Genomic DNA, 15,142 nt, shown 5'->3' on the forward strand with positions numbered 1-15,142 from the left:
ATTGTAATGACTATTGGAGAAATTCAAATTCTAAATAGTTCATGAATCTTTATTTGACCAGGTAAAACCATTGAGATCAAAAGCTCTTTTAGGATGACCTGTGGTAAAGGGGAAAGTAGCAGCACACAAATCATAAAAACGTTTACTCATTTAAAAGAGACGTTTAAGAAAAACATTCAAACAGAACTACGTTTGAAAGCTTGCACATTTTTTGTAAGATCCACATGAAACATATCAATGTTACACTATTAAAAGGTTGTGGCATTATTTTAAAAAGGAGACATGATTGTTGTTTCTTTCAAAAACTGTAAATTACCTATAGTTACAGTGGCCTCTGCTCTCCATCTTCTAGAATAATCCTACTCTGAAATGTCTAGAACACGCTAGGGATGTCACGATTTTTCGGTTGATTGATAATCGCGGTTACTTAGGTCACAGTACAATCGTAAGAACCAAAATAATAATAATTGTGACAATTTTAGAAGCAAAAGTGGTTTTAATTTAAGCTATAGTAAAAAGTACAATTGTATCCGGCTGTTTTTGTCACATTCACTTGATTTTTTCATTCAGACAGTTCAATTTCATAAAGCTATGTTCAAACTCGAGAAATAGTAACGTGTTAAATGAGATTTTACAGTCTGTAAAAATCGTGCATAATAACATCGTGACATCCCTAGAACAGACTGTAAAACAAAAGGGGCCTGTAGTTTGAATGGGGTCTGGCACTACCTCTTTGATGAAGCTCATGAAGCGGCCGCCGAACCTCCAGGGCTTGTGTCGGTGGCACTGCAGGGAGTTGACGGTCATCTGCGGCGCGTGTTGGTACGACACCGACACAATGTGGACCGCGTCGTACGTGAGAGCTGCGTCTGTCTGGAATAAGACCGCGCAGTGTTTGAGCGAGCCATGAGGATGAAATGCATTTGTAAAAGATCACATTGTTAAAGAGCAGAAGATGTTCTCATACCGTGAAGCTATCTTTCTGCTAGCCCTGAACACCTGCGATACTGACTTAACCATGTGCAATGCCGTCATATTCATGTGCAATTACTGTCGTACTCACATGCAATAATGTCACATTCATGTGCATATAACTGATGAAAATAGAGTGTTTATTTTACCATTATTATTAGTATTATTTTGTCTTACGCTAGCTGTTTTTATTTTATTTTGTTTTATCTTTGTTTTTCCCCTCCATTCCTTGTTAGGAAATGAGAGGTTTTGTCCATAGGAGTTTTTGTTTACAAGAGTTTTATTTATAAGAGTTCTTTTATTAAGAGTGTTTTTACAAGAGTTTAGTTTATAAGAGTTCTTCTATTAAAGGTCCCATAACATGCAAAATCGACTTTTCAGAGCTTTTAACCTTCTTACATTGCTATTTTGTGCTTCATATATGTGTTGTTTTTTTTTTTGATAAATTCCCGCAGTTTTTAGCTATATTACAGATCTCCTTTCCACAAATCTCCAAACTGACGGGGGGTGGGTGCAAGACCGCGTCATAAGGGCAAGCACGCGTCACCATCCCCCCCTCCCCCTCCCGTAACTGCCTTTAATACATACCTCCACTGCTGTTGCATTTTTATTACTTTGTATAAAATGTAGAATTGTTTTTTGCATATTTGAACGCACTAATGGAAAGCACTTTGGTTCAGTTGTGTTGATTGATTTATTAATAAAATGATAATCCCTTCAAAATATTGTTAATCGTTTGTAAAGGTGAAGTTTCTGTTGCAAAACCACAGATGAATAAATAAATACTGAAATTAATAAATATCTAACCTTTAACACTGTTGTTGTGTCCTTGGGCAAGACACACACCAATCTAAAACTAGCGTGTGCTGATTGTTCACTTGCTGTAGCTGTAGACATGACTTTGATACACCATAAAGCTAACTTTTAAAGCCAGATCAAGTGTGTAAAGAACCAATTGTGTATTTTCTTTTGACAAAACATTTCAATGTAAATTTGACTTCTGGTTTTAGAGAGTGCACTTTTATTTTGAAGAACTACTTCCTGTTTAGCGTTTTGGCCGCATTAGCTTGACAGAAAAAGACGCTAAAAACGGCAGAAAAAGTAAAAGTTACCACGGAGATAATCTACACAGTTTTTTTGTATTAGCTACACCTCTGAAGAGGCACAAGGTACGTTTTACGTTGTATTAAAGCACAACTGTTGTATTTTGTGTAACCAAAGCTCATGTTATTTTAGTTTGTTGCTAAACACAGTTCATTGATGTGTATTTATTACTATGTCACATCAAGCTAACTTGTCTGTTGTTTTGCTAAGGTGTTAGAGCATGGCATTTAGCATGTGTTTCCCAGCTCTTACGGTGTATTTGCAAGATTTACTGCCATTAAATCTAAAAATCATCAGTAAAGTGTCAACCTTCATTCGGGGGTGTGCTACAAAGCGTGTTTTAAATCGTCACATGTGGCTGTAGAGACCCAATGAAACTTACCGTCATGATACCCTCCAACAGGCCCGAGTCTGGTTTGGGTGGGATCTGCCTCTCCATGGACCACTTCTCCACGATGGAAGCCACTTGGGGATTATCTATGTTCAGGATGCGGAAGCCGGTCATGTTGACTCCACAGAAGCGGTACGGCTCCAGGTCAATGGCCATCAGGTCCTATGGTGAGGGAGAGAGAGCAGTAATGAAGGATGCGGTCTCACTTTGAGCCTTCCAGTGTTTCTGTCACAGTGTTTGGCTGTTTCACATGAAGAGAGTGACGTAGCGGCTGATTAGAGCGATGCTATTTTAAGATCAAGAGCAGTGGTTGTCAATGGCTTATCAGGAGATGTGAGCATGGGACCGCCAACAACAGACAGCTGGTACAATATGCACAGAGTCTACTTCACAAACGAAGCCTTAGAGTAGAAACTGAAACAGAATTCAAATTCAACAAATACATTTTAATGTGACATATTAGTATTATGATTACTATGATTGTTAAGATTATTGTGATGATTTTGATTTGTTTTAACACCTAAATTGTCCATCTCTGCTGTCGACCTCGCCGTTTTACGGAGGCATTCCACAAAGCAAGCAGCAGATTTCCTTTTAGAGTGTTTGCATTTTTGACACATTTCTATATAATGATTTTCAACAAGATTTTTTTTAGTAAGTATATAGAGCTAGGAATCAAATACCAAAAAATGTGCCATGTTTTTGCCACCAGTGCAAAGTCCATACATTAGACAAAATTATATTAACAAGTAAACAAGTCACTACTGGATAGGGATAGGTTATAGGTTATAGGTGATAGGTGATAGGTGATAGATTATAGGTTATAGGTGATAAATTATAGGTGATAGGTTATAGGTGATAGATTATAGGTTATAGTTGATAGGTTATAGGTGATAGATTATAGGTTATAGGTTATAGGTGACAGGTGATAGGTGATAAGGGATAGGTGATGGGGATAGGTTATAGGTATAGGTGATAGATTATAGGTTATAGGTGATAAATTATAGGTGATAGGTTATAGGTGATAGATTATAGGTTATAGGTGACAGGTGATAGGTGATAAGGGATAGGTGATGGGGATAGGTTATAGGTATAGGTGATAGGTTATAGGTATAGGTGATAGGTTATAGGGATAGGTGATAGGGATAGGTGATAGGGATAGGTGATGGGGATAGGTGATAGGGATAGGTTATAGGTATAGGTTTTAGGGATAGGTGATAGGGTTAGGTTATAGGGATAGGTCTGATCATTTCTGTGTCTTCTTTGACCTGTCTGTTTCTCCCAAACCTCCGGTTGGTCCTGCAGTTGTTCAGAGGAGACACATAAGTGATGTCTCAGGTGCACTGTTTATGGAAATGATACACTTTGAAAATGTCTCATGTTCTAATGTAAATGATTTGTTGAACTCTGTTACATCTAGTGTTTTGAATGTTCTGGACACCATCGTCCCTATAAAGGCTAAAATGGTTAAAAATAAGCAGAAGGCGCCGTGGAGAAATGATGATTCGGTCAGGGCACAGAAAAGGGAGTGCCGCAGGGCCGAACGGAAATGGCGCAAGTCAAAGCTCCAGGTTCAAAAAGAGATTTACAAAGAAAAGCTGAACATGTACAACCTAATCTTATGTAGAACTAGGGAAAGATATTTTTCTGAAATAATTGGAAGCTGCAGTAACAACTCGCGTGTCCTGTTTGCCACAGTAAACAGATTAACAAACCCTTCAGCTCAGCTGCCGTTAGAACTCATTTCCACATCCAAGTGTAATGAGTTTGCATTATTCTTTAATGACAAAGTTCAGGGCATTAAAAATGCTATAAATCCCACAATGCAAAAAATTACCCTAAAACCACCAAGACACTTAGAGCTAACTCACTTTGCACCAGTAACTGACAAAACTGTCCATGAGATCATCACCAGTCTGAGTTCATCTACATTCTGCCTTGATGTGTTACCCACCAGATTTCTAAAGTCTGTGCTGAACAGTTTGTTAGCACCATTCACTCACATAGTTAACATGTCGCTTCAATCTGGAACATTCCCAATGTCTTTGAAAACTGCGGTCATAAAGCCTCTCCTAAAGAAGAGCAGTCTTGATGCCGCAGTACTGAGTCATTACCGGCCCATCTCTAATCTGCCATTTTGGGGCAAAGTCCTTGAAAAGGTTGTTTACCAACAGCTCACAGATTTCCTCTTAATAAACAACTCATTTGGTGTTTTTCAGTCAGGTTTTAGACCTCGTCACAGCACTGAGACTGCTCTTGTCAAGGTGACAAATGACATCCGCCTGAACACTGACACGGACAAAGCCTCAGTCTTAATTCTGTTAGATCTGAGTGCTGCTTTTGACACTGTCGATCATGGGATCCTCTTACAGAGACTAGAGGACTGGGTGGGCATCACTGGCACTGCCCTAAACTGGTTAAGGTCCTATCTGGAAGACAGGAAGTACTTTGTTGAAATTGGTAGCTGTGTCTCAGACCACATGACCCTGACCTGTGGAGTGCCCCAAGGGTCAGTCCTGGGTCCCCTTCTGTTCAACCTCTACATGCTGTCGTTAGGTCAGTTGATACGCAGTGAAAATGTGTCCTATCACAATTATGCAGACGACACTCAGATCTATGTTTATCGGCAGGTGACTATGGACCAGTAGATTCACTCTGTCACTGCATCCAACAGATCAGTTTGTGGATGCAAAACAACTTTCTCCAGCTGAACTCAGACAAGACTGAAATAATCGTTTTTGGCCCACAGAAACAAAGAGAAAGTGTTGGCGGTCACCTCCAGAGTCTCGCTCTAAAACCTACAAACCAAGTTAGAAATCTGGGGGTAATAATGGACTCAGACTTGAACTTTAATAGCCACGTCAAATCAATAACATCAGCAGCTTTTTACCATCTAAAAAACATTGCCAAAATCAAAAATATAGTGTCAAAACCAGATTTAGAGAAACTTATCCATGCGTTTGTCTCCAGTAGATTAGACTACTGTAACGGCCTGCTCACTGGCCTCTCCAAACGAGCTGTAAAACAGCTGCAGTACATCCAGAACGCTGCTGCTCGGGTCCTGACTAGAACCAGGAAGTATGATCACATTAGTCCTGTTCTCAGGTCTCTGCACTGGCTCCCTGTGGCTCAGAGAATAGACTTTAAAGCAGCTCTGCTTGTGTACAAGTCTCTCCATGGCCTAGCACCAAAGTACATCTTGGATATGTTAGTGCCATATGAACCATCTCGGACTCTGAGGACCTCAGGGACCGGCCTCCTGCTGGTGCCCAGAGTCAGGACAAAACATGGGGAATCTGCGTTTCAGTTTTATGCAGCTAAAACCTGGAACAGTCTTCCTGAAGATGTGAGACAGGCTTCTACTCTGACAATGTTCAAATCTAAGCTAAAAACAGTTTTGTTTAGCTGCGCATATGACTGAAACATTTTTTTTCTTTGCACTCTTCTCTTTTGTTTGTGATTTTATTAGTTTAGAAAATCAGTTGGATTGATAATTTTTAATTTAGTTAATTTTATTGTATTTCTGTTTCTGTAATTTCTTTGTGATTTGAATGCATTTTTCCTGCTGTGTGAAGCACTTTGAATTGCCTTGTGTATGAAATGTGCTCTACAAATAAACCTGCCTTGCCTTGCCTTGCCTAGGTGATGGGGATAGGTGATAGGTGATAGGTGATAGGTGATAGGGATAGGTGATAGGTGATAGGGATAGGTGATAGGGATAGGTGATGGGGATATGTGATAGGGATAGGTGATAGGGATAGGTTATAGGTTTTAGGGATAGGTGATAGGGTTAGGTTATAGGGATAGGTGATGGGGATAGGTGATAGGGATAGGTGATAGGTTAGAGGGATAGGTGATAGGTGATAGGGATAGGTGATAGGGATAGGTGATAGGTTATAGGGTTAGGTGATAGGTGATAGGTTATAGGGATAGGTGATGGGGATAGGTGATAGGGATAGGTGATAGGGATAGAGCAGTCCCTGAGCAGTCAACACAGGATTATTTAAATATACATGAATCAATCAAAATAAAACTTTGAGGGAGGTTTTGATCTTTGAGGAGGGTAAAAAAGCACTTAAAGGCAACTTAGCATAAAATATCTCCTTTAAACATGCCACACAAAGCCAACAGTTTTCAAATTTATATTTGTATTTAATCAGCAGTCATTAAGATTAATTTAATGAGATGGAAGTTAAGACCTTGCGCGCAGACTTTTAAGTAATAAAAACATATTCATAAACAGTGCACTAAAATGATGAAACGCATCACTCTTATTTGGGAATTTCTTTGCTTATATCACAAACTATTACAGCAAAAATCAAACAGTGGCATTATGAATAATTCAGCAGAAGCTTTCCCCTGGCAACATCTGAAGCAAAAAGCAATTGAATTTGAGTCGGTGTAATTTGTGGGACATCTATTGTACGAGTCAGGAGTGTGAAGTCATATGTTGACACGCGTCGCGCAAAATGGGCCGCGGGCTGAGAAAAAACATTTGGATCAACATAGATATTTCATTAGCACCCTGTGGGGCCGGAGCAGAGAGAGCGAGGAAGACACTCACTAAAGAATGCTGCCTGCCCCTGCTAGATTTATTTCACTCACAGATACAATGTAGTACGATACAGTGTGTTCTTAAATCAATATTTCACCTGTTCGATGTTGTGCCTCTCAAATTGAGCTAGAGGTAAAGCTGGCAGTAGCTACCAGAATGGTTTGTATAAGCTGTGTTCACATTTGTGCACACATCTTGTCAAAATTGAGACTATACGGCCCAAAAAAGCCTAAACTAAACCAGAAGTTTAAATCTGGTTTACCCCATACTTTCTGGTTTTCCCAATGAGATTTGGAATGCCATCTTAAGTTCTGGCCTCCAAACTCTAGTTTTATGTGTTCCTGTGCATTTTAGCTCATATAAGCCTAAACACAGGTTTATGTTGTTATTCCTCTGTCCTCTTCTCATGTGCCTCACAAACTCTTCAGGCTTACAGTCTGTGTTCAGACATCCTGATATCTTGTATTTATGACGCTATAGTCAAATAAAAAGTGGTGAGTTTGAGACATGCACTCCATTATGACACTGAACATATTCACAGTAGGCTGCCTACAATCAGATGAATCAGCCAGTCCTCGCTGCTGTGTCAGATGTAAGAGTTTAGACACAACCTGTGGCCCACAGAAAACGGTTGACTTTGAGTTAAAATCACCCTATTTTCAAAGTTAGCATAACTATCAAATCAATTTCACAATGTAGTATATGTATATGTATATATGTCGGTGTAATCCCTCATTCGTCCAGGCGTGTTCCATTGTAGAAAAAGCTTCAGTTGTAGTCATCTGGACTCAGTTAGAAAAAATAGACGTTTCGACTCTCATCCAAGAGTCATTGTCAATAAAAGAATTTAGGTTGAGAACTCCGATATTTATACTATTCTGTGGTAAGTCCAGCCCATTGGGAGGAGCCTTCCTGAAGAAGAAAGAGTTGTTTGTTTCAACAGAACTAGTAAGAGGGTAAGTTTCTGTTGAAACAAACAACTCTTTCCTCTTCAGGAAGGCTCCTCCCAATGGGCTGGACTTACCACAGAATAGTATAAATATCGGAGTTCTCGACCTAAATTCTTTTATTGACAATGACTCTTGGATGAGAGTCGAAACGTCTATTTTTCTAATTGAGTCCAGATGACTACAACTGAAGCTTTTTCTACAATACTATATATATATATATATATATATATATATATATATATATATATATATATACTAATTCTCAATTTAATACCACATGGATTTGGTCCTTCTTGTTTGCTAAAAGTCAAGCTGTTGACAAGTTAAAATACCAAAACATCTCAAACCATAAGTTAACTACTCCAGTCCAATGATTTTTTTCTGTCTTCTAGAATTCTTTACAGTAGTATTTATTTGTGGGATCAAAGTGAATCACCGTTTTTCTCTTTGACATTTTGTGCCGTCAGATACATCAGATCAGGTTACAATCCTCCTGTTTGAAGCTAAGAATACAAACTAAGTGGGACACAATTATTTGGCATACAAAAAAAAAAACACGCAGCTCATCTTTCGTGACATTTTTGTCCTGTAATTCTTTTTAGGATGTCAGAAAAGTTACTTGTACCAATTATAAGTTCAGTGCATTAATATTAGCACGTTCTATGCAAAGTTCTTCTGGTGAATGGTGAGAAGAGGGTTGTTGACAAAGCCATTTCAGAGGACAAGGGCGTTATTGCCTCATACCATGGTGCTGTTGGCTGTTCATGCTCTGATAATTCTGCATTTTACCTTCGCGCTCACCATAAAAAAAACAGACATCGTGAGCTCAATCCAGAGGAAATTGCGCCGTGCAGTTTGTGATCCGAGTAGTCATCATTTTGGATCAAACCGAGCCGCTATAGGTGTAATCTCCTTAATAGTGTGTCTGTCAATGTGACGGTGTACAGCAGCTTAAGATATATTCACGGTCAGATTGTACAAAGATTGGCTATCCTCGTGTGAGAGATAGCGGAGCTGCCAAACACATCATAAGTAATTCATGTTTGAAAGTTGATCCAAGAGTGAGTTTTTTGTCTGCTTAAGCTCTAAGTGGTGGGGAATGTTTTGCTTTCTTTTGGCAGGGAAAATTAAAGATAGACGTGTTAACTTATTTTCCTTTGTGAGAAATACTTTATTGTTGCAATGCAAGACTGATAATATATTAATTGGAATATGTAATAGTTTTATATTTCTGATATATAAACAAATAATATATATATATATTTTTTTATAGCCCACACATTTTGCTCCATTGCCTTTTTAATAAATTGCTAAAATGGTTTCAATATTCAGGGCTTTACGATTACTTGGGTTTAACATTGAAATGGTTAACAGATATGCTAAATTAAGTTTAAATTGTTCAAAGTGTAATTATTCCTTTAGGAAATTAAGTTTGCAAAAAACTCACACAATTGAATCACACATTTAGGGAATGTCTAATCTTCTATAAATTATGTCTGAAGTGTTTGGACTTGTGCATGTCTCAGTTGATTCAGCGGCAGCATGTGTCCCTCCTCAGCCTTTTAAGAGTTTGAGTAATACAACTTTGTGTTATAGTTTTAAAATGATCTTTATTCTATAACGCATATTCCATTTCTGAGCCCCGGGTAGCGGGATGACCCCGGCTCTGAGGCTGTGAGCGAGGAGGAAAGAGACAAAGTCAGGTTGCTTGCTATATTGATAAAGGGGAGCTGCGTGCTGATGATCAAATTAGCCAAAACTGTTTCTAAATGTAAGAAAAACGTGAGGGGGGAAAAGGCAAATAAGGGAATCCAATTATTGAAGTAAAAACCTGTAATACCAGTACTCATTTTTTTTTTGTGTTGGATATTTCCGATCAATCTGCAAAGCCCTAAAGCGTGGACTTGCTGGTCTACTTTGAAAATACAAGTTTACCGTATTTTCCGGATCATAAGTTGCACCTTTTTTCATAGTTTTGGCCGGGGTGCGACTTATACTCCTGAGCGACTTATATGTGATATTATTAACTTGTTATTTTCACACTGGCAACCGCATGTCACATGCTGATCATTTTCACACTGACGACCACAAGAGGGCGCTCTAGGCTCTAAGCGACGCAGAAGAAGAATCTGCACTTCCTCTTCCTCAAGAGTTTGGGGAGTTGTTTAGAAGTGACACAGAGAAAGAAGAATTCAATGGATTTAGTGATTTGGGGTAATACTGATGCTTTGGTAAACTTGTTAGCTTGTTCTTTATGCTATAGTTATCTGAATAACTGTTAACATACCAGACACTTATGACAGTTCGTTACAGTTGGTGGTCTGTGCGTCATGTAGCTGAAGGTGTTACATTAGCATACGTAAACCTATTCACCATGTTCTCTGATCTGTTATTATTTTAAATTGCATTTCAAGAAGAAATGTCTGTTCTTGGTCTTGGATTTTATCAAATAAATTTCCCAAAAAAATGCGATATATGTTTTTTTTCTTCTCTATTTTGCATTGTTTGGTTTTGCCACTTATACTCCTGAGCGATTTATAATCTGGAAAATACGGTAATAATGTGTAGTGAATAAAACAGTGAAATAGTAGTTTGTTCAAAGAAGCCGCAGTAAATCTGATGGGAAAGCTACTACTGAAAAAGTCACACCCTATTCAGGTTGAATCCTCTTTCTCTTCCAAAGAAAAACACAAAACAATAGCCTTTCTATGGCAACATGGTAGATGAATTCGAGGTCCACGCTGTCAGGCGTGACAGATGACACACATCATGCCCGGACCTCCATGTCATATCCCATCATCACAACAGAGCGCCTGCGTCCACACTGAGACGCACACAGACAGATGTAGAGAGGGACGAGGGAGAGAAAGGGAAGACAGTCACAGAGAATGTAGGGAACAGCACAGCACACTTTCCTCCTCAGTCACATCCACAGGGAGTGAGTCTGACCACAGACAAGACCTGAGGCAGACGCAGCAGGAGGTCCAGAGAACACATCTGTCAGCAAGGGCAGCAATACAAATGAAAGCCTACAGATATGAGCTACAGCCTTATAATATTTACTAAGAACACAACAGGTCTCATTGTTTTCGGATTGACGTCAAAATGTCTTGATTTAAAAACAAACATTGTCCTTTTTCTACTGTGGCTCACTACTGGACAAATGGGGGATTATACATCAGAATTTATGCTAAGCTTCTATTGTAATCTTTATTTCATACAAAAACTTGATGTTGGAGGGAAAATAATAGCATATGAAACTATTAAGTTTGAAGCTATGTTAGTTAAATTACCCATTTATTAGTTTTGTGATAGATGTTTTAAAAGCCACTGTAAATATTTTAATGCATTCATTTGATTAAAGTTGGCTTTTAATCAAAACGTTTTTTGGCCCAAAATATTATATTCAGATGGAGCAGGTAAAATAAATCATGTTGAAATCCAGAGATGTTGTAATACAGAAAGTTCTACAGTCTTGTCACTAATATAAATCATTTTCTGTCATGTGTTTATGTACTGTATGCTACTATTTAAAAAGGTACATTTAATCGAAAGTAACAAGCCTGGATATTGCTCACAGGATTCAAAAGGACTCAAAATTAGCAGTTATATTTAGTCACAGCTCCTGATCTACCTTTTCCGCACAACAAGGACCTGTTCACTGTATGACGCACTGACGGCCCCATTATGACTCCAGCTTATTATGCACAATGGATATTATGAGATGCATCCCAACCCCAACGGCAATTAGCCACTATTCATCAAAAACTTACTAAAAAGATGCCCCACACCAGGGAGCAAACGAGAGTGGATTTGTGTTCACAAGTGCGGTACATTACCAGAGTGGTGAAGATGTAGTGGTAGTACTCGGTCATCATCCCCATGGTCTGCGCCTGGAAACACATGCACATGATGCTCTTAAAATGAGGCTCAATTAAAACAACGGGTTATTCTGAAACATGGTCTTTTCACATTGTTCATAATCAGGCACAGAGTGTTTCATTTTGCATAAGACTGGCATTGTTTTCTACCTGTTTTTTTTTTCTTTTCTGTTGTTCTTAAATAATACTTAAATAAAGAATAATCCGTCACTTGATATTGTATAGGCTACTTTAAGAATATCAACCATTATCTAGGCAACTATTCACAAAAGAAATGGTACGTTGCTAATTTACAAACTCAGTGTGTTTGAAATGTGCAAACTCAGAACATTTTAAATCACATTTTACATTATTCGGTTGGACGGGTATAAGATAGAATAAATAGATAATAATAATAACAGCAAAAAAAAAAATCTATTTACCCTCTATTTTGTGGTATTTTTGAAAAAGCAAAAGGGCTGGCTAATCTCTGCCTCATATCGGAGCACTCTATTACTGCCACTTGTTTCACTCCATCTACATTCAAAGACAGCGCATTCCCATGGCGCTTCTGCTTCCCGTTTAATTGTACCATCTGTTGCTTAAAAAGCCAAGGTTATGTAAATAAGAAGCGACGCACTTGTGAAAGCGAATGCACAGATATATTTGTGCATGTCGAACCAAACGGGGCACTGAAACTTTGTGCGATTCGTTGGAGCTGGAAACGATTTTAGTGTGTACTACTATGCGCTTTTTAATGATAATAACAATTATACTACCGTAAATAAATACATTCAAATTTCTTGTGCGTTTTATGAAAATAAGTAAGCGGACTAAGCTTTAACATGTTGAGACCAAAATCTGATTAGTCCAGAGTCCGGCATAAGATCCCAAACCAAACTATGCTGTAGTTCCAAGTGAGTCTTTTGCCCGGAGTTAAATGCTCTATTTTAATGGTCATTATTATGTTTTTAACTCACAAAATCGAGTCCTGCTTTACTGACCACTTGGTACTGACAATATCATCTCAAATGTATGTCTTGCAAATAAACTGGAATGAAATGATCAATGAATCAGGATTTCCTCAATAGCAATAATTTCTCTACCAATTACACTCAAAAATACATATACTCTAGTCACCTTTTTTGTTTATTATTGTGTCAATTGCTACTCCGGTACACAAACTAGTGCTCATTATATGGAGGGTCTCAAGAAGGGAGTTAGCAGGTCCCAATGTGACTGAATTGGGTTTCATTTGCAGAATATCAATCAGAGTTCTGGGCTAAATCGATACAGACTATTTACAATGCGCTGCTGACCCAGAATGTTTCATAACGCTTCAATTCTGAAGTTAGTTGAAGAATAAATGACAGTTACACAACATATTTGGATCTCTTTTCGGTAAGTTGTGTCTGTGTTTTAAGGAAAGTCTGGAATTGGTTCTGAACAGTCCCAGTCCTAAGAGCTATTGGAAGACTTCCTGACCCAGTGGTTGGTGCTGGAGCTTGTCTCTGCACAGACGCCGCTGTCATGTGAGCGGGGACATGACGGATGAATAACATAATGTGGCACCAGACAGAGGGCAAAAACATGTTTCTGACAGTCACAGCTGAGCGTCACTATTTACATATTGGACTTTTGTAATTATAGATAAATCTCCCCAGTTTTAATAGTGTGTTAGAGCAGTAATTGGGACCCAAATGTAGGTCCCCAAAGAGCAAGGAGTCCCTTATGGTTCTTAGAAATTAGGTGCAAACTGAAATATTATTGAAGAGATGGAATATGAATTGCTTCTAGAACCTATTTTATAATGTATAATGTCCTATAACAATATTTTCAGTAGTTTCTCAAGTAAGAGAAGGTTGTTATTAGTGTCGTACATATATTCATGGGTAAAATATGGGTGGGGATTAGTTTTACCTTGATTAATCGGGTAAATTGTAATAACTACGAATGTCATATGATCGCATGAGGAGCAACGTGCAGGTACATGACGCAAAAAAATAAAATAAAACGCAATTAGAAGATAGACGAAACGCAGGCAACATGGCTGAATTGAACATTTATGAGTTCTTGTCATCTTTCCATGTGTTTATAGTTTGTAAAAAAGGAGTGAATTACTAACATTGCTTGTATCCCGTGCGAATGCTCACAATAAAACACAATCAAACTTGTGAGGTAATTTGAATTTAACAAACATCTCTAATCCTGTCCCAATAGGGCTTTTCATATGTATTTCACAATATTCAGTATGCCATTCTGTAATGGAGAAAGATTAAACCATTTGAAGTCATTTTTGTAATACACTATGCCATACTTTCAATCTCCAAATCTAATTCAATCATTTTAACAGAGATTTTCTGGATGTTCTACAGTGTAATATGACATAATATGCTGACAACAGTTTTCACAACAGTCCCCGTCCTCCTCTTTCTCTCCAGAGCCCATCCATCCCTGTGTGTCTGCCGTCCCGCCTGCCCGAGAGCACCTTTGTGTCACCCTAAATCTCCCTAACTTCCGTTATTTGAGTAAGTCGGAGAAGATGTCGCCTTTAATAAACATTTTAACACAAAGTGACAAGGCAGAGAGGAAAAAGGGGATCCACCAGCATAATTCTGACATGTATAGCGCTGCAATACACCTACACATGCATCACATCGCCGCTAAAACACTGACAGATTTTTGTTGACTGCCAATCATTATGTACCAAAACAAGAGCTCAAAGTACTTAAATTGCAATGTATGTAAATATGGCCTCTAGGGGTTCTTTGTCAAAACAACAATTTCAAAAGTAAAGCCGCCATTATTTGAAATTTCTGTGAATTGTGATAAGCAGCTGCTGAGTGACAATTGTTTAAAGTTATGGAAAACACAAAGAACTTGATAGACAGAAAGTGCTGTGAGTAACATTCTCAAAGTATATATATATATTCTCAAAGTCGAGTAGTGACACAACAAATCGATGCACTTGTTAGTATACTTATAACACTACTCATAATCTTAAGTCAAATTGATTTGCAAACGAATGTTGTTCAAGGTAATGTTTTTAACGATCTTTAAATGGATAAATGCTAAAGATGGTTTAATGCCATACTGTGAAACATTCTAAGCTCCTTTAATTCCAGTTATCCATCACAATACTGTACTGTGTAAATGTACCTTTCAGTGTAAGTGGTTTGTTTGTAAAGAACAACTGCTTATGAGATTGTCTGAATGAATCATACACAACACGGTTCTCCAGAAACAAAAGATACATACAGTAGTCTTCTTGCTACTAATTGTATGTGTCATTCGGCTAAAAATAACCAAG

At 38.2% G+C, this 15,142-nt stretch overlaps 1 protein-coding gene across 2 annotated transcripts in view; it reads right to left on the reverse strand.

The window, feature by feature from the left end:
- Positions 1-15,142, reverse strand: part of grik3 (glutamate ionotropic receptor kainate type subunit 3) — a 160,204-nt gene that overhangs the window by 59,515 nt on the left and 85,547 nt on the right. The window contains exons 5-7 of one of the 2 annotated variants that reach the window (XM_072460094.1): positions 11,812-11,865; positions 2,459-2,629; positions 730-873 (exon numbers count right to left, since the gene is read on the reverse strand). In XM_072460094.1, coding sequence (XP_072316195.1) covers positions 730-873; positions 2,459-2,629; positions 11,812-11,865 — 369 coding nt within the window. Of the gene's footprint in view, positions 1-726; positions 874-2,458; positions 2,630-11,811; positions 11,866-15,142 lie in introns of both variants that reach the window. The other variant, XM_072460093.1, reaches the window with a different exon arrangement.

Source organism: Eucyclogobius newberryi, unplaced genomic scaffold (genome assembly GCF_026437365.1).
Source record: "Eucyclogobius newberryi isolate DKJ021-1_F unplaced genomic scaffold, fEucNew1.0.hap1 SCAF_3, whole genome shotgun sequence".
NCBI lineage: Eukaryota > Metazoa > Chordata > Actinopteri > Gobiiformes > Gobiidae > Eucyclogobius > Eucyclogobius newberryi.